We start from the raw sequence: 23,011 nt of genomic DNA, 5'->3' as shown, positions 1-23,011 counted from the left end.
CCGGTCACGGGAACCCCTCGGGCTCCACCTCGCTCCGCAGCCGCCGCCGAGACGTCAGCGCGGCCGCCAGCGCGTCGCTTCCTGGGGCGGGCGCGGGTCCCGGCGGGCCCGGAGCGTCACTTCCTCCGCCCCCGCCCCGCCCCGCCCCGGCCCCGGCACCGCCGCACCCCCGCGTCCCTCGGTGCCAGCCCCGCGCGGCCCCCGGAGCGAGGCGATGGAGCCCGAGGGGTTCCCGTGACCGGGGACGGCGTCTGGGGGAGCGGAGACGCCTCCAGGGCTCGGCGGTGCTGCGGTTCGGCAGCACCGGCCCCTGGACACCGAAGCACAGGGCAGCGACAGGGCAGGGACGGAGCGAAGGTCACGGGCTCGGAGACACCGAGCCGATCGCTCCCGACCTTTAAAACTAACGCGAGCAACGCGTAGCGCCGGCTGGGGTAAAGGATGGGTGAGTACCTGGCAGGCAGGAGGGGTTCTAGAGCCCGGTTCATCCATGCACCCTGTCAAGAGACATTTCTACAGGATTAATTTGCCCATAAAAACCACGCACTGTAGGTAATGGCGACTCCCCAAAGATTTGCTGATGAGCCATTTCATGTCATCCATTGACAAGGTAGAAATGGCAGTGTTTTAACTTCAGGTTTTAGGATTAGAAGGAGAATTTTTGCGAGAGAGGTAGGAGAAAGCAGTAGCAGAGAAACTGAGTCATGCACAAATGAGAGTACACAGCAGGTACGCACATGGTAAACTTCATTTGAACTTGTTTACAAAATTGACAAAAAAATATCACCTTGTAAACTTATTCACATTTGTTGGAGCTCACAGAACTGGTTATACTAGCATGCTGAAATAAAGATTGTCAAGCCTCATCTCACCCTGGAGGACACACAAGTGAGTTGACCCCTTACAGCAGCAACAAACTCAGCAAGGAACAAGATTTAAAGCTTGCATTGGGAGGGAATTTCTCCAGCAGTTTTTGTACCACCAGGGAAAGGGCTGGGTCTGGTTCCTGATGCTCCCTCAAACAGATGAGCATCAGCACAGGCAATTTTTGGGTGTAATCTGAAAGCTGTGATGAGCTTCGGGCATCACCATACCCAGTGCAGTCAAGGGCCATCAATTGCATCAGAAATGGAAGCAGTGGAGAAAAAGATGGAATTTATCAAGTAGTACTTCGTCATTTCCTGAAATTTGGGAATATTCAAAGGCCTCCAAAGAGCACGGACCCTGTTCCTAAATGGGACCATTCAGGGAAGGAGGGAGGAAGGGCAGGGGGAGATAAGATGCACAGTACTTTTTTACATAAACAAAACTCAAGCATTTCCAAAATGACCAGCAGCTTAGCCCTCTACCATCAAATCTGAACTGCAAGACAGGAGCTTTCCCCAGCTCTAAACCACACTGCTCAACCTCAGCAACTGCAGAAGGACAGAATGGAAGTAAACTGAAAATATACTTGGATGCATTTTTTGGTAACCACTTCTTCTGGTTTCACTCTCAGACCTCAGATTTCAGAAATGGAAGCACACAGACATTGTATTTCTGAAATACCCACACATTTCAGTAACAGTCCGATCATAAATGAACAAGAATGACTTAAAAAGAAACCAAACTTCATCAGTTGTATTCCAGGGAATGAACCAACACAATGCAGACCTGGCCAGGAGCACCCTCCTCTGAAAACCAAGGAAGAGTGCCCTCAAAGACAGGACAACTCTTGCCAAGGCTCATCTCCAGCACACATGGGTTAACAGAGTTAATAAGCCCAGGAATATTTTTGGTATAGTGTCCCCTCCCCTGAACAGAAGCCCAGCACTGGGGACTGCATAAAACAACATAGTCCCAAATATTAAAGCAATTACAGTTAATAGAAATCCTTCACTTTCTACACCCCAGGCTGCTTTAGAAAGCGCTGTAACAATTAGGAATAAAACATTACAAAGTTACCAAGACGAAAAGATGAAGTCTGATCTCTTTAGGCTTTGAGGTACATTATCAGCAGTTGGGTTATCAGTCTCCAGAGTTAAAAACAAATCCAACCTGTGTGACTGAACACCACACCAAGGTACTTGGAAGACATCCCGTTATCCCTACCGGCAGTGTCCGTGGGATTCGGCTCCACCTCCCTGCTCCGACGGGTGCCCAGTGCCAGGGCTCCCTTAGCTGGGCTGAACTGAGCAGACTTGGGGGGGAAAAAACGAGTGGAGTATATATAAATAATTCACAAACTGGTTTGTGCAAATTTTTTTTATTTCCACATTTATATCACAACGTGTCCACTTAAAGGACCAAATAGCAAAGTTGCTCCCTTCTGCATCCCAGGAACACAGAAGTCTAGTTACTGTACATTCACTAAGGCTCTTTGTTTTTGCAAATTGCGTTTATGATGGATATCCATAAGGCAAACAATATCTAAAGGAATGGTAACAAGTATATTTCCAGCATACAAACAGGCTTCCTTTTTCCCTCTCACAGTACAGTTACAAACTTGTAGCACCCTCATTACATTTAGATTCTAGAAAAGGTGATTTTTCTTTTTTTTTTTGTTTTTTTTGTCTTTTTGTTTTTTTTGTCTTTTTGTTTTTTACCTATAAGTTTGCAGGAAGGGAAAAGGAGGAAAAATATTTGGCTGGTGGTGGTGGGATCAAAAAATATCGTTAAACATCTAGTTTTTGCAGCATTTCTCAGAGACTGGATTTAAACTGAAACCAGACTAAAATATGTGGATGCCTATGGAATGTTGAGCTGAAGCTGGTGGCCCAGCCTGCAGTGCAACACCTGCTGTTTAAAACCCAATCTCCGTACCACATGACTCTTAAATAATGCAATCATGTTCAGAGATGTGATAGAAATAAAACTACAGTTTTTGCACATTGTCTCTCGAATATCTCACTGCCAAATAAAAACCCAAATCAAGTCAAATAAATAGATGCATATTTTGTTAAGGTAACTTCCACAATTTTTCTCTGTACCTGCCTGTAGTAAGATTCCGGCATTCAGAAAGTGCTGGAAATCCTCTTCACTTCTTGGGGACTAACACTTTTTAGAGCTGGCTCGCTATAGAGTTTTGAACTCAACTGATCAACCTTCGTATGCCTTCCTTTGCAATTGTTAGTAAACTGGTAGCAGCATTTCACAAAAGGAGAATTTAAAGGAATGAGCTGGAAAAGCCCAGCTCCCTCCCCCCCTCTGCTCGTGGGGCCTGTTTGTCCAGGACAGGAGGCTCTCTCCAGCTGGAAGTGGCATCGTGTCTGCCAGTTCTGCTAACTGCAGGTGTAAAAAGCGTGGTTAGCAGAACTGCTCTCAGTCTAGACAGACGTAAGGCAGGATGTTCAATCTCCCATCATCCCCGTGTGGATCTAAGGATATGCACTGTGTCCAATCATACCAGTTACCCTGTGTGTCATAACAACCGTTCACGCCTGGCCAGTTGTGGTCACGTATTCTGTCAAGGTCATCGCCCGTGACCTCTCTGGTGACCCCAGGCAAGTCTGTAGGTTTGCTGTTAGGAGCTAGAACGTGAGTCTTTCTAGCCTCTTTTCTAGTGCTTTCCTCCTGCTTTAAATACTCAGACATGAAGTAGTGAGCTCCTGGAGTCTGTACTCCTGATGAAGACAGCAAGCTACTCTGTCTGTTTAAATATGACTGAATGATTTCGTTTCTGGACAACTCTTTCCAGTTCGTTTGTTCAAAGGGGCTTTGCAGGTTGGGTTTTTGCTCCTGCTTTTCCGTTTCTGTCCTGTGCTGTTCAGTAAGTGCAGGGATTTCTACCTGCAAAGGATCTTTCGGTGTTAAAGGTTTTATCTGTCCTGTCATGGGATCAAAAGTGAGTTTTCTCTCTTTTAACCTCACAGGTTTCACACCCCCTTCTGTCACGTGCCCATCCAAGTTGACTGTATAGTCTCTGGGTCGGTACCTTTTCTTCTTTTTGCTATCGGACCCTGAAGCAGCATCGTCACTGTCCATTTTGGAAGTGTCCTGTGGGAAGCCCATGTGTGGCGGGAGCGATTCCCCAGGGTGACCTTTGCAGCCGGGAGCCGTGTGCTGCTGAAGTGTCCCTGCTGTGTGCCTGTGCTGGCCCTCGGCGGCTCCCTGCTGCTCCTGCCAGTGCTGTGCCGCCTCGGGGGCCGCCTGAGGAGGGAACTCCAGTCTCTTGGCTGGCATGGGAGGTGTGGATGGTTGCATCAGGGACGGTGGCGGCGATGGCACCTGTGCAGCATCTAAGAACTGAGACCTTTGAGATGGACTGGGCATCGAATCCTTTGGTGAGTATGTGGTGTGCTGCCGAGCAAAAGTATCATGCCTAACATTCCTGGGACTAAAGGAGGAGCAGCGCGGGCTCTTGGGCTGGTGGGGGCCCGTGGCTTCTTCTGATTTATCATGCTGCTGAAGCACTGCAGTCTTTAGTAACGAGGAAGTGCTTGAAGGTTTTACAAGTCCTGGAGAACTGGTGTGAGGTTTTACAGCGTTTACTGGGATCTTATTGTGTTTATCATTTTCACTGAGATCTGTCCTGCTGCTTTCGGGCCCTGCATGTAGGTTTATGTCTACAGGACTAGGAAAATTTTCAGGACTACCTCCAATTCCATTGGTTGGAGGGGGTGAAGAGTTTTGTAATACTTCATGACTAGCTTTGGAGACCTTTGGGGGAGGAGGGCCCTGATGCCCATCCCTGTGATCACCTTTCCTTTTCCGATTTCCCAGTTTCTCTGTTTTTGGAGAATTTAGTTTCTGGATATCATTCCTGCTTTTCAGTTCGCTGATGGGCTTGGAGCCAGCCACAGCAGGAAGTTGTGTGTCTGGTTTGCAGTTGTGAGCACCTCCATTCGCTGATCCCGGTGGGTTGGGCAGCCCCCTTGGCACTGGCTCATTCTGGGTTACGGGTTCTATCAACTTCTGCCAATTCCGCAACAATTTCTTGGCACGTTTGGCAAGTTCCTCATTGGAGGTCTTCTTCCTCACCTCATTGATAAGCCTCCCGAGTCTTGTTTCCTACAAAGACAGACAAGGTGTTTTACAAACATGTATCATTCCAAGCAAAATTCTTAAGGAATATTTCTGCTTTGTAATGCTCACCCCTGAAAACACCTGGTTAAAAACACTAAAGATTTAAGTGTTGCATTAATCTTTTTGGAAAGGATTAGTCCAGTGCTCTGCCACGCAACGTGAAACCGACTGTAGGTTTCAAGTCTTTGTTCCCTGGTAAAAGCAGGAGAGCTGGGAAAAACATCAGAAAGGAATTCTTTAATGAGAAAGAACCTTAAGAATAAGGGTGCAGGTTCAGATTTGAGGGGAAATGAAGCACCCAAAGGTGTGTGTTTATCACAAGGGAAGTAGAAAAGCTGCAGAAAGAGCCAAGAAAAGAATTCCAGGATCTTTGCCTGTTACAGTAAGTCGTTAACAATAAAAATCTCCATTTAACAAACCTGACTACCAGGTGTGAGTTATGTCCTACCTTTTTCCTCCACCTCTCTCCTTTCCCTTCACTCCCCAGCCTCGTGGAAACGTACGAAAAAGCCATTTAAACAAGCATTCCCAGGGTGTCCCAAGGTGGTTTCATGAGCGGAAGGAAGTGTCTGATTGTTCCCAAAGCACATTTGGAAACAAAGAACTGTTCCACAAGTCAGATTTCTTAAGAAAAGTACTTCAAAGGAGAACATAGACCAGACTGTGAGAGAAATATGCAACCTGTTGTGATAGATATGTTGAAATACAGGTGGAGTTGTAATTAAGCAACAGTTAAAAGCAAGAACACTGCTAATTTCAATACAAAGGGTGAAAAAGAAATATATAATTCAGCCATAAAACTGTTTCTGCAAGTGGTCAGTGAGAGTTCAGCTCTCCCTACACCAAATCCCACCACAAATATCAGACCTTGAAAGCTGCTAAACTGAATTTAAGATTAATTTTATAGACACATGGCAACTCTACTCCTATTTCAGATTTTAGGTGTGTGGTCACCAAACCTCTATAAAGGTGACCGGAACTGCAGAGTGATATTGCTGAATGCAACAGAATTAATCAGTGGCAAGTGATGATTAATGTAGTGCCCTGCACAAACAGGAACTGTGCTGCCCAGAATACTGATCTGGGCCCAGAAAGGATCCCTGTGTTCAGCGAGATGTTGGAAGCAGCATGAGAGGGACAAAATAATATCTTAATTGTGAATCCTTTGCAATCCATCTATTGTTTCCAGAAAAGCTGTGATGGAAATTAGAAAGGCAGGAAAAGGTCCTTTTATACACATAAAAAATCATGTTCAGAGGGTGACATACCTCAAGTGCCTCTTTGGTAATGGGATATTTCTCCAGGCTGGAGATCACTTCCAGCACTGCCACCATGTTATGGATCTGCAACAAGGAAGACAAAGTCACTTCATGTTTCAGGTACTGGTCTTAGTTAACAAATGTAATTTAAGACCTTCCACTTTATAATTGCTGGAAGCATTAATCACAAACTGCTATCAGACTGTCTGGCTTTAGGGAGCTGATCGTTCAAGGAAGAGGGACAAGGACACTTTTACTGACCTAGTTGGAAACTGCAGGAGCTGTAACAAACACACTCTTATGTAAAACTCAAGGAAACAGTCGCAATAAAACCGCTGTGACTGAGTAACAAAGTTCTGAGACCCCTTTGCAAAGCATCAATTAATTGCCCACAGCCTAACAGGAAACAAGTGCCAAGTGGAGCAGCAGCCGGTGCAATTGGAAATCTGGAGTTTAATCCTTCAGGCCCCACTGCAGATTTACCCAGGCCACTGCTCTATGGCTTTATTCCACTGTAACTTCCTGTACTGCACACAGGAGCCTCAGCCTGCAGGTCCCTCCTCGGCCGGGGCTGTGCCCAGCAGGTGTCCCCAGACCATCAGCACCAGCCTCAGCTCCTCCAGCCACCCCATCACCCCTTGCTGGGGCCGTACAGGGGGAGGAGGAACTGCACAAATCCACATCCATTCAAGAAGTGAGGAGCAGGTTCTCTGATGGGCTGCACTGCACCCCCAGCACAGCTGCACATCCTGTACATCCTGGGCACACATGGGACTTTAATGGTTTTCATGAGAAACCACACACTGCACATTTTAGGGACTTGGTTTAGGGTTGGACTTGTTAATCTTGGAGAGCTTTTCCAACCCAAACGAGTTTATGATTCTACACAGAGATCTCTGTTTCCATTACCTGATGTTAAGAGCGCTGAAACCTGGAATTTCTAATTCACCTTTGGAGATAGATTTAAAAGATAAGCAAAGGAAAGCTTGAATCACAGTCTCATTTAGTGCTTAATTGCATTTATGACTCAACTGGACGTGAATTGCATGTGAGAAAAATCTCTCAGCAAGAACCTCTGCAGGGATCCCACATCATCCTGAAACCTAATCAGGAGCATCATCATCACCAGGCAGCTCTGCCCTCCCAGCTACACACTCCCCTGCATGACCCCTCATCTTAAAAACACTGACTTTTGTAAGAATTGGCTTTTCCAAGTCAGTTTTACCCCTCCACTAAGATACAACAGGAGCACCAGGAGCTGAGGTCTCTCTCTTTCACAAAACCTTGGGCACAGACCATGCTTTGTCCATCCCTGCAGGACTGTTTAGTGCTGGAGACACCTCGGTGAAGCTGTCAGTGATGAAACACCTGTCCTGACTTTTTTATTTACTTTTATCAAACTTACATTTAAAGTCTATGCAGGCTTTGAATGATTCTAACTCCTATAGGCTGTAAAACCAACTCCAGGTCAAAGATGAATTAATTTGTCCTGGTTCTTTCTTCACTCTGCAGATATTTAAAGCCCTGCCATGAGGTCAGGCCTGGTAAAACTCTGCTTAACCTTTAGAGCAGCAAGAGCACCTATTCTGACATATTTTGGTTCTTATTTCATTTCAGTGCACTGACTTTCTTCCATGTTTTGACCTTTGCCCTGCCCTCAGTGCCCAGGAAGGACAGTTTAGCACCACAGTTTAAGCAGTACACAACACTGGGGTTGATTTTTTCAGTTTTTAGAACCAGAGCCCTTAGAATAGTTAAAGCTCAATTCTGGGAGTTTCCAGACAAATATTTTTAAACTTGCAAAACACGATACTCTCCTTCCCAACACATATTTTAGACTATGAATTACCAGGGTGAAAAAAGCTCTGTTGCACACACCAATAACTGGTACAATTATTTTTGCAGTTACTGGTAATCCCCAAATATTCGTTATCTAAATGACAAACTGATGGCAAAAAAAGGGTCATTAGCCTATCAGAAGGTCAAGATGGGGAAAGTGATATGTTCATGTGTACACACACCTAGAGAAAGATGAAACTGGTCAGGGAATTTCCACTCACAGCTTTGTCTTTGCTCAATACCCCCAAATACACACCAGTGGATGCCCCACATGCTGAATCACCTCTCAGGTCTACGCCAGGACTGACAGGCTGTGACTTCCCTCCCTCCTCTGGGGGACACGTGGTGCCAATTAAGGACAGTGAAAGTGGCCTTGCACCCTCAGCTCCTGCTGGAACACAAACCACCCACTTCGGATTCCTCACACATTTGTAACCAATTGAGAACGCGCTGTCACAGAGCAACTGCTGAGCGGAGCACGAACATCTCACACTCCAGACAACTGCAAGCAGCTCCTCTCATTTTCCTTTTTTTTTTTTTGACCTGTAGGGAAGCTTGATTCTTTGAAAATAAATACATAAAATGTTCAAGCACGTTCAACAACTTCTCCCCCCTTCCCCTTGTGTAGTTTTCTCAGAATGTTTCATCCAAAGTGCCATAAAGAGATGCTTAAAATAAAAATCACATTTGCCTATTTTAAAATAACACGGAGTATGAAATTCCTTGTGGCATAGTTAAACACAGTGATGGAAACAAGAGAACCTCCCAAAACACCTCAAGTATCACCTCTTCCATGAGAAGACACCATAGGGATAACAGCAGCACCCCAATCTTGCACACCAGTATCTTCACCTTAAACCAACTGTTACAATAAAATTCAAACATTGCCATATAACCAATGTGGCACTAATGTTACAAAACACCACCCCACTTCGAGCAGCACCAGAAAAGGCAATCTATTAACATGAAGGGCTACTGAAGATGCTTATTGGGAACAGAACAGACAGGTGAAGTACCATGGAGCAGAGCAGGACAGGGAATTTGGCTCCCTCTGGACACTGGGCAGGGCTGTAATGCCCAGGTCAGTGTCTCAGGAATTTGCATTTTAGTTTCTACGTGCCTTTGCCTGCTCACACCGTAACCCCTTAGTACCCCCAAAAACAACAACTTCCAGGACCCACATTTAGGAGCTTGCAGCAAACAGCTCATAATAATTGATACATAATTGATACAGCATTCCAAATTCTCCCATGCTGCTCCCATGTTGAGAGGACTGACTGGCACACAGACTAATTCACTCGAAAGTTTACTGGAGAACATCTGCTTTGAGTCATCCATGATAATCCTTTCCAGCCAACCCTAATGACAGCCACAGAAAACAAATCTTATTTATTCCATGCAAGGCTCCTTAAGTCATCCAGCCATTCAGCCATACTCTGGAGCTTACTACTGCTATCCGAGATCTTTTCCGAGTTAAGCACCAAACGTTTTTACTCCAGCCTCAGACAAAAGCAGGGGTTTCTGAACTCTCAGGAAAAGACCAAGAAGCTTAATTTTCTTTCCTCAACTGCCATCTTAATCTTATTTCAGCCTTATTTTAAACCAGGACCAAGCCAGTGACTAATTTCAGGGTGCTACACAGCAGTTTAAAGGGCTTTTTGGGAAGGTTGAGGTACAGCTGTTCTCTCCCACCTCCACTTCCACCCCTGCCTTCCCAGGAAATCTGAAAGCAGCAGCAAGCTCTGCATCCATACAAGCTCTACCACCATTTCCAGGTGCTGGGATGCGTTTTCTGTTGGACCAGCACATTCCATGTGATGCTTTGATTCTCTTTCTTTGCTTACACACCAGCCCAGACCCCAAACACAACATGAGCACCCCCAGAACACCTTCCTGTCCTCCTCAGTACTGCCCAGACACACAGCACAACCTGCACTCCCTCACTGCAGCCTGAAAAACAAATGTTACATTAACTTTCTATTGCAGACACTCATATAAAGCAATGATTTTTTTTTTTTTTTAATATTTCACAAGGATGTTTCTAAAGATCTTTGCATGTATGACTAGACCGTGATAGATGACAAACCACACCAGAGTTACCTGGAGTAGAAGGAGCAGCTCTTTCTGTGTAACATGAAAAACTCAATGCACAATTCCAAAAACACCTTGCAGTGAAACCACTCCTGCAGATCTCTGCTTTTCTGATAGAAAGGCTCTTCTCAATCACAAAGTTCAGGTAACAGTGCTAAGAGGCACCTTTTGATACAGTATCATCATCCTTCTGGGTCACATTAGTACCTTCACAAGTTTCTAAAGGATACTTAAACCTGGCCTGGAGTCCCCCATCACTGACACTCCTCTAAAACCAAAGTGTAACACCATCACCCTCCTGAAATCACAGCTTACAACAATCACAGCCTGACCCCACCGTGGGCATGGTGGAACAGAGCACACAGGTATCACAACATGCTGGTTTGGAGAGAATTGATTTGCCATCATACTTAACTACTTCCTCAGAACATCTATAAATACTCAAATTTCAATGGTTTCAGAGAAAGTACTTCTGTAACATTGTCCCACCTGTAGCACCAAAGCAGTCTGACAGAAGTAAGCAGAGAAGTGGAGACACCATGGGAGACTGAACAGGTCTTTTATCTTCCTACAGACAGATCCAGGTGTCTATTTCCAAGGTGGAGGTTTCTGGTGGCAGTCAATACCAGCAGCAGGGTCCAGACAGAAGTTCACAGGAGCATTTTTTGTCTTCCTCCTGCTCCTGGGACCAGCAGCACCTCGATGGGGAGTTACCAAACTGTCCTAGAGCACAGGGCTGTGTATCTCCTCAGGGAGTGCAGGATAATGTTCAAGAAGATGCCAGGTTCAAGGTCAATATTGCTGGAGAGGCCAGGGAGGCAGAGCTGATTCCCAAGAGGAGCAGTGCCTGCTCCAGGAGCGATGGCATCGCTGGTGTTCCTTCTCTTGGAGCTCTCAGTGTCACCTGGAGCCCAACACCAGCTCCTGCCCCAGATCGGGGTCCCCCCTCAGTGTCACATTGTGCCCCAACACTGCTTTTGTATAAAAGCTACTTTGCTGCACAGTAATCTAAAATATGGAATAAGAAGGAAGGAGAGAAAAGTTGCTATTCACAGGAGGCTTTATTTAACTGTGACAACAGAAATACAGCGGTGCAGAGTTTATTTAGCACTTTGTGTAGGAACTATGAGACACTAGACACTGACAATACACACCACCAACAGAAAATTGTAATGTCATTTTTTCAAAGGTACAGACTAAACACACCAAGTTAGAATTCAGGTTACAACCTGCTGGTATTTAGTTCAGTTCCCTTGCAGCTGATCTATTAACAGTTCCCCCTAGCCCCAATGTGACATGATGTTGTCTAAAGATAGGAAACACGAGATACTATTCAGAGACACAACATACCAAAAAGATGACCATGCACTACTTTGCTCACATTCTTGGAAATGTCTGAAAGTCAGTTTGCCAAACAAAGGTCCAATGTTAACGAGTATACAAAAGATATTCTTAAAGGTGGAGGCCAGTTTTCTAATAGTATTTAGTAAAGCAGATCTTTAAACATTAAGGAATCAATGATTTGGGTTAAAAGTCATTCACTGGGAGAATCTTCTATGACAGAGAAATTCACATGCAGTTCAGGCTTTGAAAACTTATCAGAAATTTGTGGTGCAAAACGAGGGATAGAAGAAATGTTCCTTGAGTACCAAGAACAGTCCAAAGAATGGCCAGGCACAGGAAGCATTATCTGCATCTCCAGACTTAAAACTCCCAGGTCTAATTTAAAGAGTCGAACCAATCTGCATGTATTTTATTTGTACTTAGGCTTTATTTAATGGCAAAGTAACATCATCCAGATACCTTCCTGTATACACTTTACAAAGCCAGGATCATCAAACAAGACTAAGGTCAGATTCCAATAAAATTCCGCAGTGCGAAGAAACCGGTGGACCTGAAATATTTCCCCCACTCCCTCCCGGCAGTGCCCACGCACATCCCTGAGCTGTGCAGGCACCACAGCAGCCAAGAGAATGAGAGGAGTTTGCCAGCACAAAACACAGTTTGCCCTGGCACTTACAAAGGGCCTCCAGACACAAATCCACAGCAGCTGGGGAGTGCCATGAACGCTCCAGCTCTTCTCTGCATGGGCCCATTCCCAGGGAGGCATCCAAGACCCCTGGCACAGCAGGAACAGACTCCAGGCTGGGGCAAGGCAGGGAAACCACCCAACAAAAGGAGTATCCACTGGAGGAGGCACTCAGAAGATACAAGAGGTAGTAAAACACAGACTATGAAGACAAGACACACTCCCAGTTCCCAGGCCAGTTCCCTGCACAACGCAAAAAGGTCTTTAAGGCAAACAGAAAACAGCCACAGTGAAACACTTTTCTCCATTTATATTTATTAGCCAATAACTGGAAGACATTTTTGTTACTACAGAGAGAAACACCTGTCTGTCAACTTCTACAGTTACTGAACATTTTGTATAACACCATAAGAATTGTGCCTGTAAGCACCAACCCTGAGCTGTAGACATACAGAGAAGATTCACTGCAACATGGCCCCCTCCACTTCTTTTTCCACACCCCACAACAAACCCACCCCACCAGACTGTGACCCTGAACAAATAAAAATTCATTAGCCTGATTTTAAAAAGCCCAGCAGCTGAAGAGGCTACATGAAATACCATTCAATTGGAAAGATATGTGGCACAAATTCCTGCTGAAGGAATGGAGCAAGAACCACGGAGCACAACCCCAGGCAGCCACTGCCACTCTCGGTGGCATTTACCACAGCACACTGCAAGCAAGATAATTTAGTGGTGTTCTCCACTCAATCCCAAGATGTAAGGAATGGTAGAGGAATCAAATTCAGCTGGAATTACATCTTTGTCTCAAGGTGTAACAGTGCAAAAAGAACACACACAAAGAGGAGGTCAGAGGACAGCAGCGATAAGAGGTTTTGAAAACATGGTTAATAACAAAAAGTTGAAGCTTTCATTTAACACAGTATTGAAAAAATACAGAAGAGACACATGAAGCTTGAAATAAGCCTTCCAATGCATTATTAGTCGTAATAAAGAAAATGTTAATCAACTGTTTTCAAGCTCACTGGCCTGATTTGCAACAAGACAAATACTGATTGCATATAGAAATAACTAGCGAGCTACCAGTGCACTCAAATAATCTCTCCATAGTCTCCAGAGCCACTACAGAGGTTTAAGAACAGATCAGATATGTCCAGAAGGAGCTGTTTTATGAAGGTGATGGACCACTGAATTACAAGGAGCACAAACACATTAAAACACCCATCTCCACCTACTCCAAACTAGACTCAGAGCAGCAATTCAGAATTGTCCTCTCAAAAAGATCCATACAGGTAACTCTTGTAACAGCTTGTATTGTAAAGGACCTAAAAATTCAACACTTCCAACCTCATTGCCCTAGCGCAGTGCTCCATGTGAATGTGATCCCAAAAATCCCAAAAGAAATGCCCAAAGTTCCTCTCCCCACTCAGGCTCTGTAGCTGCTCCCTGTCACTATTTTCAGCCACCTCACAACCCCTCAATCACTGCACTGGTGCTAAGCACACCCCAACCATGATACAGTTTCCTTGTCTACAGGATAATCATTTCTCCTCCTCTTCCCTCCGTACAGAAACTTCAACCAGATGAATCCTGGTAGTTAATATTTATTATAAGCCATGAACTGAAGTCCAAAATTATTGCTTCAAAATTTAGAGAGCCATAAAATGAGGTTGCTGTGCAAGCAAAGTCACGGGGACAACTGGTCCTACTTCAATGAGACAAATGCAGTTGGATGATTATTCAGGCAGAATAACACAGAATACACAGAAAATCCAGCCTTAAAATGTGCCCCTGCTGATTCATCATGATCTTGGTGCTTTCTGCTGTAAGGAACTCACCTGGACTCACTGGTGGTACCTCCCTGGGTTAGGGTAAGAGCACAGTAAGGTACCATGGGACCCCTAAAGGCATCACTTGGACAGAATAATTCTGTGACCACCTGCTTCATCTTCATCCACTCCACAGAACTGGTGAACATTTAAAACCATGCAACGTGCATTTAAGGACTTGATGAGAAGGGGTCCAGAGCTTTGTGAAGTTCTTAAATATTATTTTATCCATCCCATAGAGTGTCTACGCAGAGCTGTTAACACAGAGCAGTTTATATCTGAGTGCAATTCAGAAAGGCCCTACTAATGTCCCCATAATACAGATTTTTCACTCTTTTCTTAAAATATAAAAACATTTATCACCATATCAGTGTACTTTAAATGCAGCAGGCCAGCTTTTCCTTAAATTTCTAGGGAAGCTTCTCAGCTGATTCCTTAAATGAGGAGGCTGAGGTAGGAGCCTGGTGAATACAATGTTGAATTCTTTGTGGAATGTATTAATTAATCACACTGAAGTGCAATATGCTCATGAGAATTTAAGCATGGTATGTTTGTTCACAAAACCTGAGAAAAATGGTGTTACAAACTGGGAAAGTTTGTGGAGAGAAGTCACTGTATCCTTTCAACAACTGTTACTAATAGTGAATTCTTGTCAGCACATACCATAAACAAGTTTTATGGATATGGAAAAAAAATTGAAAACAATTTACCCATCTTCTAGAATTACTGCTCTCCAAATTCTAGATTAAATACTGCTCCTAGTCACCCATTTCCAAATACCTCCATTCTCTGAAGGCTGTGTCACCTCAGGACAATGTCACCTGTCAGGAAAGCAAAGCCCGGCAATAATCCCTGGAGAATGCTTGGCCATTCCAGCCAGTGGAACAATCCTTAGCATCTCCCTGGAAACAAAATGCCTTCTCTACCTTTGGCTGGGAAAAAAAGTCCTCCCTGGAGGAAGGTGAGCATGGAGCCTTCTCAGCTCAGGGTTTGTAAGAGCAGCTCCACTCCAGAACCAACTGCTCAGCGTGGTCACAGCAGAACAAAGGAACACAGTACCCATCTGCACTTTTTTTCTATTTAAACACAGAACATGGCATAGTGGAATCCCAGACTGGTTTGGGTTGGAAAGGACCTTAAAGCCCACCTCATTCCACACCCCGCCATGGGCAGGGACACCTTCCACTATCCCAGGCTGCTCCAACATAGCCTTGAATGCTTCCAGCGATGGGGCAGAACATTCATGAAGCTCCAACCTGGCCTGGTTATTTCTAACCTAGTGGCAAAAAACCTCACAACTTCCACTTAAGAAAGTCCCAGTGAGGCTTAAGCCCCTTGGCAGCCTGTCTTGAAAAGTCCAGTGAAGAGAATACAAAGTCAAAACTCAAAAGCTCGTATTTTGACAGACAAACTCTTCCTCACAAGACAATGGACACTTGAGTTTTCCAGGATGCAGCCAGGCTCCTAAGCAGTGTGCTCAGCCCATGAGATGCAGGCACTCACCTTCACAAATAAATCTGAAACATCACCTCTTGCACTGTCTCCTCCATCTCACTGTGCTCAATTCTGTTCAAAAATCAACTGTAGTTTCTCCAAGAATTAACTACAATATTGAATTGTTATTTTTTTCCTGGAACTTTCAGGATGATAAGTTATATACAGACATTAAAATTCTCTGTCCTCTCCTGCTGCAGTTAATTTACAGAGCACGAGGAGTGTTATGTACTGACCTGCTCAGAAAATCCTGCTCAAGTGATGGCTTGAGTTACAGACACTTGTAGATATGCTGGAAGTTTGTTCACCAAAGACAATTTATGACTGTGCATCACTGCCCTGAGAAAACACCGTGTTCCTCTACCTTCCACAGTTCTACGCTCCTTAAAAAAATCAAACCCTCCAGACCTGTATTATGACTGTGATACTGTGCAAGCTGATCCTTCATGGAAACTATGTGAGAAAGCAGCTCCACAGAAGTGCTAGCTGTCACTCTGAGACAAGACTTCCACCTTTGCACAGTCGTCTTCACAGCACAAAGTTTGAAAACACGCTCAGCTGAGCATGTCGCTGAATCCCTTCGACGCAGGATCCCTCCTCCCCAGCTGCTGGGTTAGAAACCACGCTGTTCACTAAAACAGAACTAATTATGTTTTACTTCCAGTGACTCCTCAGCAGAAATTGCTACCACTGACTGTTTGGACATGCTGAAAATTGTACACTTTGATATTAACAATCACACTCAGGCACGCACTGCTGCCCCATGAAAGTCGTGCCCCTGAAAACACCAATTCGCTGCCGAGTTTTAGCAGATTGCACCTCAAATTAAAGCAATTTGCTGGCACTTAAATATTATTCCAAACACCAAAAGCATGAATTACCCACAGAAAGAGTAATTTAGCTGTTAGAACACTGAATAAACAAACCTATATTTACATTAAACTGAATGTGAGGTACTTACTTACCTTTACCTTAAATTATTTCTTTAAAGACCAAGTGTAAAAATGGGGCCACATCCTACCACATTACACAGACCGAAGAAAGTATATCTGGAGTTATCACCAAGCATGTAACTGGTGAGAAGAGATAGCAGCAAAGTGTTATCAGCCAAAACAGACACGTTTTTTATGTAAAAAAACTACAGACATTAATTTTAACTCCAAGCCTAAAGTACTGGAGTAACTATGCCTTAAAAGCAGTGCTTCCTGACTAACATCAAACTTCTGCAGCAGGCAGAATCGATTCCTCCTTCCCCTCTCCTGAAACTTTTGTGGTTCTTGAAAAAAAAAGAAACTCTAATTGTCGCCTGCAGCAGCTCCTTGAAGAAACTGGGAAAGGATCTCACAGGGAGAAAAAGCTTCAGCTGCAGTGGAGCTACTTTGATCGGGAGCCAAAGGTGCCAGAATGACAGAGCTGTTGTGTCATGTGGCCACAACAAAACCCTGAAGAGAGGCAACCACGCAGATCTCACCACCTCTAAACTGGGCTCACCCTCAACTTACCAGACAAAACCCCCCCAAAATGACAAATTGGAATTTCCAGCCCAGGCCCAGACTTCTGAAATACACCCTAAGCTAAAAGTCTTCCTAAGGCATAGGTTGGGTCCCTCTCCATGTGGGAGCTTTTGACAGTGTTTTCCCTCCTGCTTGTGCTGGTGTCAGGCTGCAGTGCCTGGGATCCTATGCCTACCCCATCCCAGCTCCAGCCCTGCCAGATGCCATGCTCAGCTCCCTGCTCTCTTGGCTTTAAGGTGTGCCAAGGTGCACTCAAATGGCCTCACACATGATCCAGGAACATCCCCAGTTGGAGCAACTCGGGAAGCACCAGCCACAGATCCTCCGCTGCCTTGGAAGTTTGCTCCAGCACATCTCTCCTGGAAGGACCCACACTTTGCACAGCAGCTGTCTGTTCCAAGCTGTGGCTCATGGTGACTGCCAGAGGTTATTTCCCATATTAATACTACCTACAAAAAGTTGGTTCTTCCATTGAGGAGCTGTTCCATGGCTACACCAATAAAAAAGTGTTAATGAGTTATTTCCCTGCAGCCTCTGAGCATTCAGAGTGTTTGTTTCCCACCAAGGGCCCAAGTACAGCATGTGCAGACAGGTGCTTGCTGCAAAGTCATTATCATTTGGATTTAAAAAGCTCTTTAATGATCCCCTATAATGACCCATTCTGACAGTGTGAGGGGGGTCAAGCTACTCTACAACAGCCCGAGCTGCCACCAACCCCCCCGTCACCTCTCCTTGCCACATGCTCCCCCAACTCCATGCCAGAACTGCCATCTCTCTCAGCCCAGGAGGGGCTGGGGCAGGGAAAGAGGTCCCTGAGGAGCCCCTGTTCAGGTAGGGTTTGGCCAGGTGAGCTCCTTGGCTGGGTCAGCACAACAGAGGAGAGAACAAGAACGACTGGAGGTGGGGACATGGACGGGTATCCCAGCAGCTCTCCCAGCTCCACTGGCAGCTTCAGCTGGTGTAAGCACAGGGGTTCAAGCCAAATCAATCCAATTTTTGATCATTTGGAGCATTAGCCACACAGCCTTTAGTGGAAGGTGGTGGTTTGCTCGAGTTGCAGAGCTCACTCATGAGTTACAACTCAAGAACATCCTCTGGGCTAGCTGTAAAGATGTTTCCCAGCAGTTATTCCAGGACACATTCAGAGCCTCTGTTCTGGTGCATCCACACAAACACAGGATAATTCCAGACATCTGTGAACCACACACAAGTGACAGCGACAAAAAAGGCTCTGCAAGTGAAACTTGACCATAAGGCAGCCACTGTCACCTCAAAAAACCCAGACAGGCGTGGCTAACTTTTCCAGGTAACAACACACCTCCCTGCCAGGTCCCAAGGCAGCAGGGAAGCACCAGGAAGCAGCAGCATTCCACTCCTCATAGAATCACAGACTGGGCTGGGTTGGAAGGGCCCTTAAAGCCCATCCCATTCCACTCCCCTGCCATGGGCAGGGACACCTTCCACTGTCCCAGGCTGCTCCAAGCCCTGTCCAACCTGCCCTTGGACACTGCCAGGGATCCAGGGGCAGCCACAGCTGCTCTGGGCACCCTGTGCCAGGGCCTGCCCACCCTCACAGGAAGTTGATCTTTTCTGCTTCCACACTCATTTAAACACTTTAAGACCCAATTCTGCTGTCAGAACTATTTGTGATGCACCAGAAGTTTTATCAAATAATTGAGCTACATCAAAAGCTACCTGGGAAAAGATACATGTATTGCCTTTTTCTTCTTTAAACCCTGATCAATTCCTCGGTTCAGTTCACCACATGGTCCTGCACACATAAAATGGGTGTGTGTAGCAGGAATAAGAAGTGGGTGTTATTTAAATTGTCACTGCTGCCGAAACAAATACTCAAATTAGAGCTTCAGAGCAAATGACTACTGCCATCATCACTGGGGAGTTTCAAGGAATTAACAGTGGAAAAGCAGTTTGGCATTCCCCTTGCTTTGACCCCGCAATTCAAACTCTCTGATATTTCTGTTTATGCAGATTTTGTCTTAGCAGCCTCAAAGTTCAGAATGGTCTCACTGCTGCAAGGGGCACTGTACAGATGAAAAGTTTTAAGCCTCCAGCCCCCCAAACCCTCTCAAGAAATGACAGCCTGCACAACCAGCAAGCCAAATAAGCTTTTTCAGAAAGAAGTGGACAAACAAAATTCAAAGCAAGGCCAGAAACCCAACTGCACCATCACCCTCACACAGGTTTCAAGTGAATCCAAGTGTTTGTAATAAAGAGCACTAAGAAACACAGTCCTCATTTCAAGTTATTATGAAGAACCTGAACACAAAGGGACTCTACATCAGGCCCAAATCCTTATTTGGAACTCAAGACTGACATGATAACAACCAGACCTTGCACATTAGGAAATGCTCCCCAAGCCCCTGCACATTTTGTCACACACCTGGAACAACCTGCTGCCTTCACACAGAAAATGTGAGACTGCTCAAAACAAGATGAGCTGCAAGTGAAGAAAGGGCCAAAGAGGGCAAGAGGTACAACAGGTTCTCTGCACCTCCCTCAAAACTGCTAAGCTCATTAAGGCCTCACAGAAGAGGATAAAGCTCAAGCAAGAGCCATTCCTAGTCTACTTTCGCCCACACATAACACTTCCTGCATCCAAAGAAACCACCGAGACCCTCAGGAAGTGAACCACCGGCTTCCCCTGCTTTCTATATTTATATCATTACAGCAGTGTCCTGCACCTTCTTAAAACACTACTGGAAAGCACCTTTACCCCTAATGAGGGAGGTTTTGTCTCCGGTACCTTGGTAAAACAACCAACAGAGAAAACAGCCATGGAAGCATCTTTAACCATGCAACTTGTGCCAGCTGGGAGATCAGCCCATGCCAATGCACCACCCAACATATTCCAACACAGACCAATTAATTATTAATCATTCAGAGCATGGACCACTCCTGAATGTCTGTGCAGCAAGTCCAGCTGAGATACTGCATGAACCACAGCCAGAGTTACAGCCAAGCCCAACCTCACAGAGAGCACATAATACAGGCTGTTACTCAAACCAAAGCTGGGTTTGTGTCACAGAGGGGTACTAATGGCAAATAATGAAGTTATTATCTAATATATTAAAACAGGAACAGATTGCTACATATTCAGCATGAGGAACCATTTAATTGCGAGCACAATTCTAGCAGCTGGTTGGAAACGACAGGCTTGTCCACAGAGCAAAAACCAACAGGTCTCATTACTCCTGATATCAGGGGATAAACTCCCCCAGGAGCACAGAGCATGAGTTACCAGGGCAAAGGTGTTCTGCTGGGTGGAAGGGGTGGCTTCTCAGCACACAGAGTTCGAAGGCAGAAGCCTTGTTCCCACCAGAACCAAGGAATATCTCCCCTGTCAGATCTCACAGAACAGAACTCCTGCTCTCCTCCACCTCCTGCTATGTTCTCACAGAAGCTTTGGAAGGAAAGTGATGCTGGTACTCAGTGCTTAGGTCATGGAGCAGAAGTGGTTTGCCCATATGTTTCCTTGAGGAGAGAAGGCTGAATAAATGAAGACACAATACCAGACATCCCGGGTGGCTTCTAGGATGATGTAAGTTCTTTTAAAAATAGCTTATTTCTTATAGGTCCCCTTTGAAATAGTTCAGAATTTACACGGGTAACCTCTAAGTGTGGGAAACTAAGTTATAAATATATTCTGCAGCAATTACTAGAGGAGGTTCAAGTGCTAAACGTGTGTAAATTCAATATTGCTCCCGAGTCAGCAGGGCTTTACGGAGCAGCTGGAGATGAACAATCAGCACAGGAGATGATTTCCTGAGGCCAGCAGGTTCTGCAAGCTTAGGGAAATGATTATTTTGACCAGTTCAACCCAACAGAGGTAGAGACACTTACATCCTATTTTTTTTTTAATTTAAGGCATGACCTGCGAGTCGACCAAGATCCAACTAACCACTCAGGAATGAATATCCACAATGGCAGCTCATGTTAGGGGATGTGTTAGGGAATTTAAGTGAAGCTTAAATTTACAAACCCTACAGTAAGGCACCATAAAGAACCAACCATCTCCTCCTCTTCAGCCCCACAGAACTGGACTGGTTTTGCCCACCTGGCACTACTGATGCAGCTTTCACCCTCTGCAGAAACACACATACACACGCCAAATGTACTGAAAAGCTTGAATGAAATCCAGGCCTCAAAGCTTGACTTTCTTGGTAAATGAGGAAGCCAGTGACAACAATGAATACTGTAGGTTTGAACACAACTAATTCTGTCAGGAGAAGATTCTAAGAGCCAGCAGAAAGTAGCTGGAGTTTTCCACGAGTCCCTGCAGGCACAGCACCTCATGGCTGCACTGACTCTCCCAGCAGGAGAACAGCAGAACAGCTTCTTGTACTTTCACGCTGGTGCCCAAGTGTGATTAAACTCAGAATCTGCTTTTTAAGTGTGTCCAAAATTAAAGTTTTTCTTCCCTCTGTGCCAGTGACATGCCAGGTAGTGAACAATCAACAACACCACGTATTCCATGTGCTTTGGAGCCAAGAGTCTGAGCTCTCAGCCTGCACAATGAACCTCAGCTGCACCACCTCTGCTCTCCTTCAAGAAAAGGTTAAAGTAGAAAACAGACCCTGCCTACAGGCACTTCGGAACAATGGGCTGATTTTTCTGCCACCAATTATTGCCCTGGATAAGTATCAAGTATGTAGAATTATAATTTAACATACATCACTCCTAAACTTAAGGAGCTACTGACCTGTTGGGAGCTCTGGCCTCCCCTTGCCTTGTTATTTTGGGTCCTCTCACAACAGCATCATCAGTGTAACATCAGTGTGTGGAGAAAGGGTAAAGTATCCGTCACAAAATCGACTTCCTGGCTGCATAGCTCTGCACAGCCACAGTGTCTGACAAAGTAACACTAGAATTAGGGTAACCACCGCAGCTGACAGTTCTGAAGTCAAAAGACACCACAGATCTGCTAGAATTTTATTAAAGTAGGTTGGCACTCAGTCTCACGTAGAGTGAAAAATCTGCAGCCACAGAAAGAGAGTTCAGAGCAAACAGGATTCATGAAGTGCACTAACTGACATTTCAGCAAGATCCACGTTGAAGTACTGCAAACTCAGACAACGCCGACATTTAACAGCCCACAATTACCACCACGATTTGTTACTGTTACTCCAATGTGTAACACTGCAGCTCACGATAAATGCCCAGCCCAGGAGGTTCTACAGAACCTACAATGTCAGGGTGATTTTTCTTCAGTCCCCTTGTCACACGCAGGCCACTCCAGGGGGGTTCCAAACGACAATAACTTTATTAACTCCTTTAGGACTTTGATACAGGTCTATCACAAAAAGCATTTGTTCAGACAGGAGCAGGGATGACTTTAATAGAACCAAAGCACCATTTCGCACACCCCAGCCCCTGAAATAACACGTACACATTCAGCCTGATGCACCAGAGGCTGCCCCCACAAACTGCAGACGGCCAAGACAGACCCACCTTTGCATCCTGCAGTGGTGCCTGTTGATCTAAGACTCAAAAATTGGACAGATTGAGGGCCCTGCAGTCCTCTCACAGAAATAAACACCAAAGCGGAAAACTGCTTGGATGAGCCAAAAAACCCTTTAAAGGAGCAAATGATCCTTTGGATAACCGCCACTTAAGGCCACTTACAGGTAAAATACACGCTGACTTCTGTGCTTACACCACATCCCAGAAGGAGCAGATAAGCTCATTACGGCGCTGCAGGAAGGGATAGAAGCGAAGACCGAGGCTGCTCTGTGCTGGAGCAGCTCCAGAGCCCCGCAGCCGCCGCCGGAGCCCTTCCGGCGGCCCCGCAGCCCGGGGTGCCCCCGGCCGCGGCCGGTGCGGCCGCAGGGCCCGAGGAACAGGTGGGCGCCCCGGAAGGTCCCGGCGAGCGGCGGCGGGGCCGGCCCAGAGCCCCCTGCAGGCCGCACCCGAGCCGCGGCCTGGCGTGGGGAG

General features: G+C 45.7%; 1 protein-coding gene across 2 annotated transcripts; it reads right to left on the bottom strand.

The window, feature by feature from the left end:
- Window positions 1-2,229: 2,229 nt before the first annotated feature.
- MED26 (mediator complex subunit 26) lies at window positions 2,230-20,956 on the bottom strand. 2 transcript variants are annotated; one of them, XM_042019679.1, is made up of 4 exons: window positions 20,952-20,956; window positions 8,072-8,077; window positions 6,273-6,347; window positions 2,230-4,989 (listed from the first exon to the last, which is right to left on the bottom strand). In XM_042019679.1, the coding sequence occupies exons 3-4, from the start codon at window positions 6,336-6,338 to the stop codon at window positions 3,301-3,303; spliced, it is 1,755 nt and encodes a 584-aa protein (XP_041875613.1). In that variant the 5' UTR covers window positions 6,339-6,347; window positions 8,072-8,077; window positions 20,952-20,956; the 3' UTR covers window positions 2,230-3,300. The 2 variants fall into 2 exon arrangements, with proteins under 2 accessions (XP_041875613.1, XP_041875612.1); XM_042019678.1 differs by lacking the exons at window positions 8,072-8,077; window positions 20,952-20,956 and adding an exon at window positions 16,511-18,415.
- Window positions 20,957-23,011: the final 2,055 nt, after the last annotated feature.

This window comes from Corvus kubaryi, unplaced genomic scaffold, assembly GCF_017639235.1.
Source record: "Corvus kubaryi isolate FWS band 111438036 unplaced genomic scaffold, C.kubaryi_AGA036_p1.0 25000, whole genome shotgun sequence".
Taxonomy (NCBI): domain Eukaryota; kingdom Metazoa; phylum Chordata; class Aves; order Passeriformes; family Corvidae; genus Corvus; species Corvus kubaryi.
This window is presented reverse-complemented; position numbering and strand designations above follow the sequence as displayed.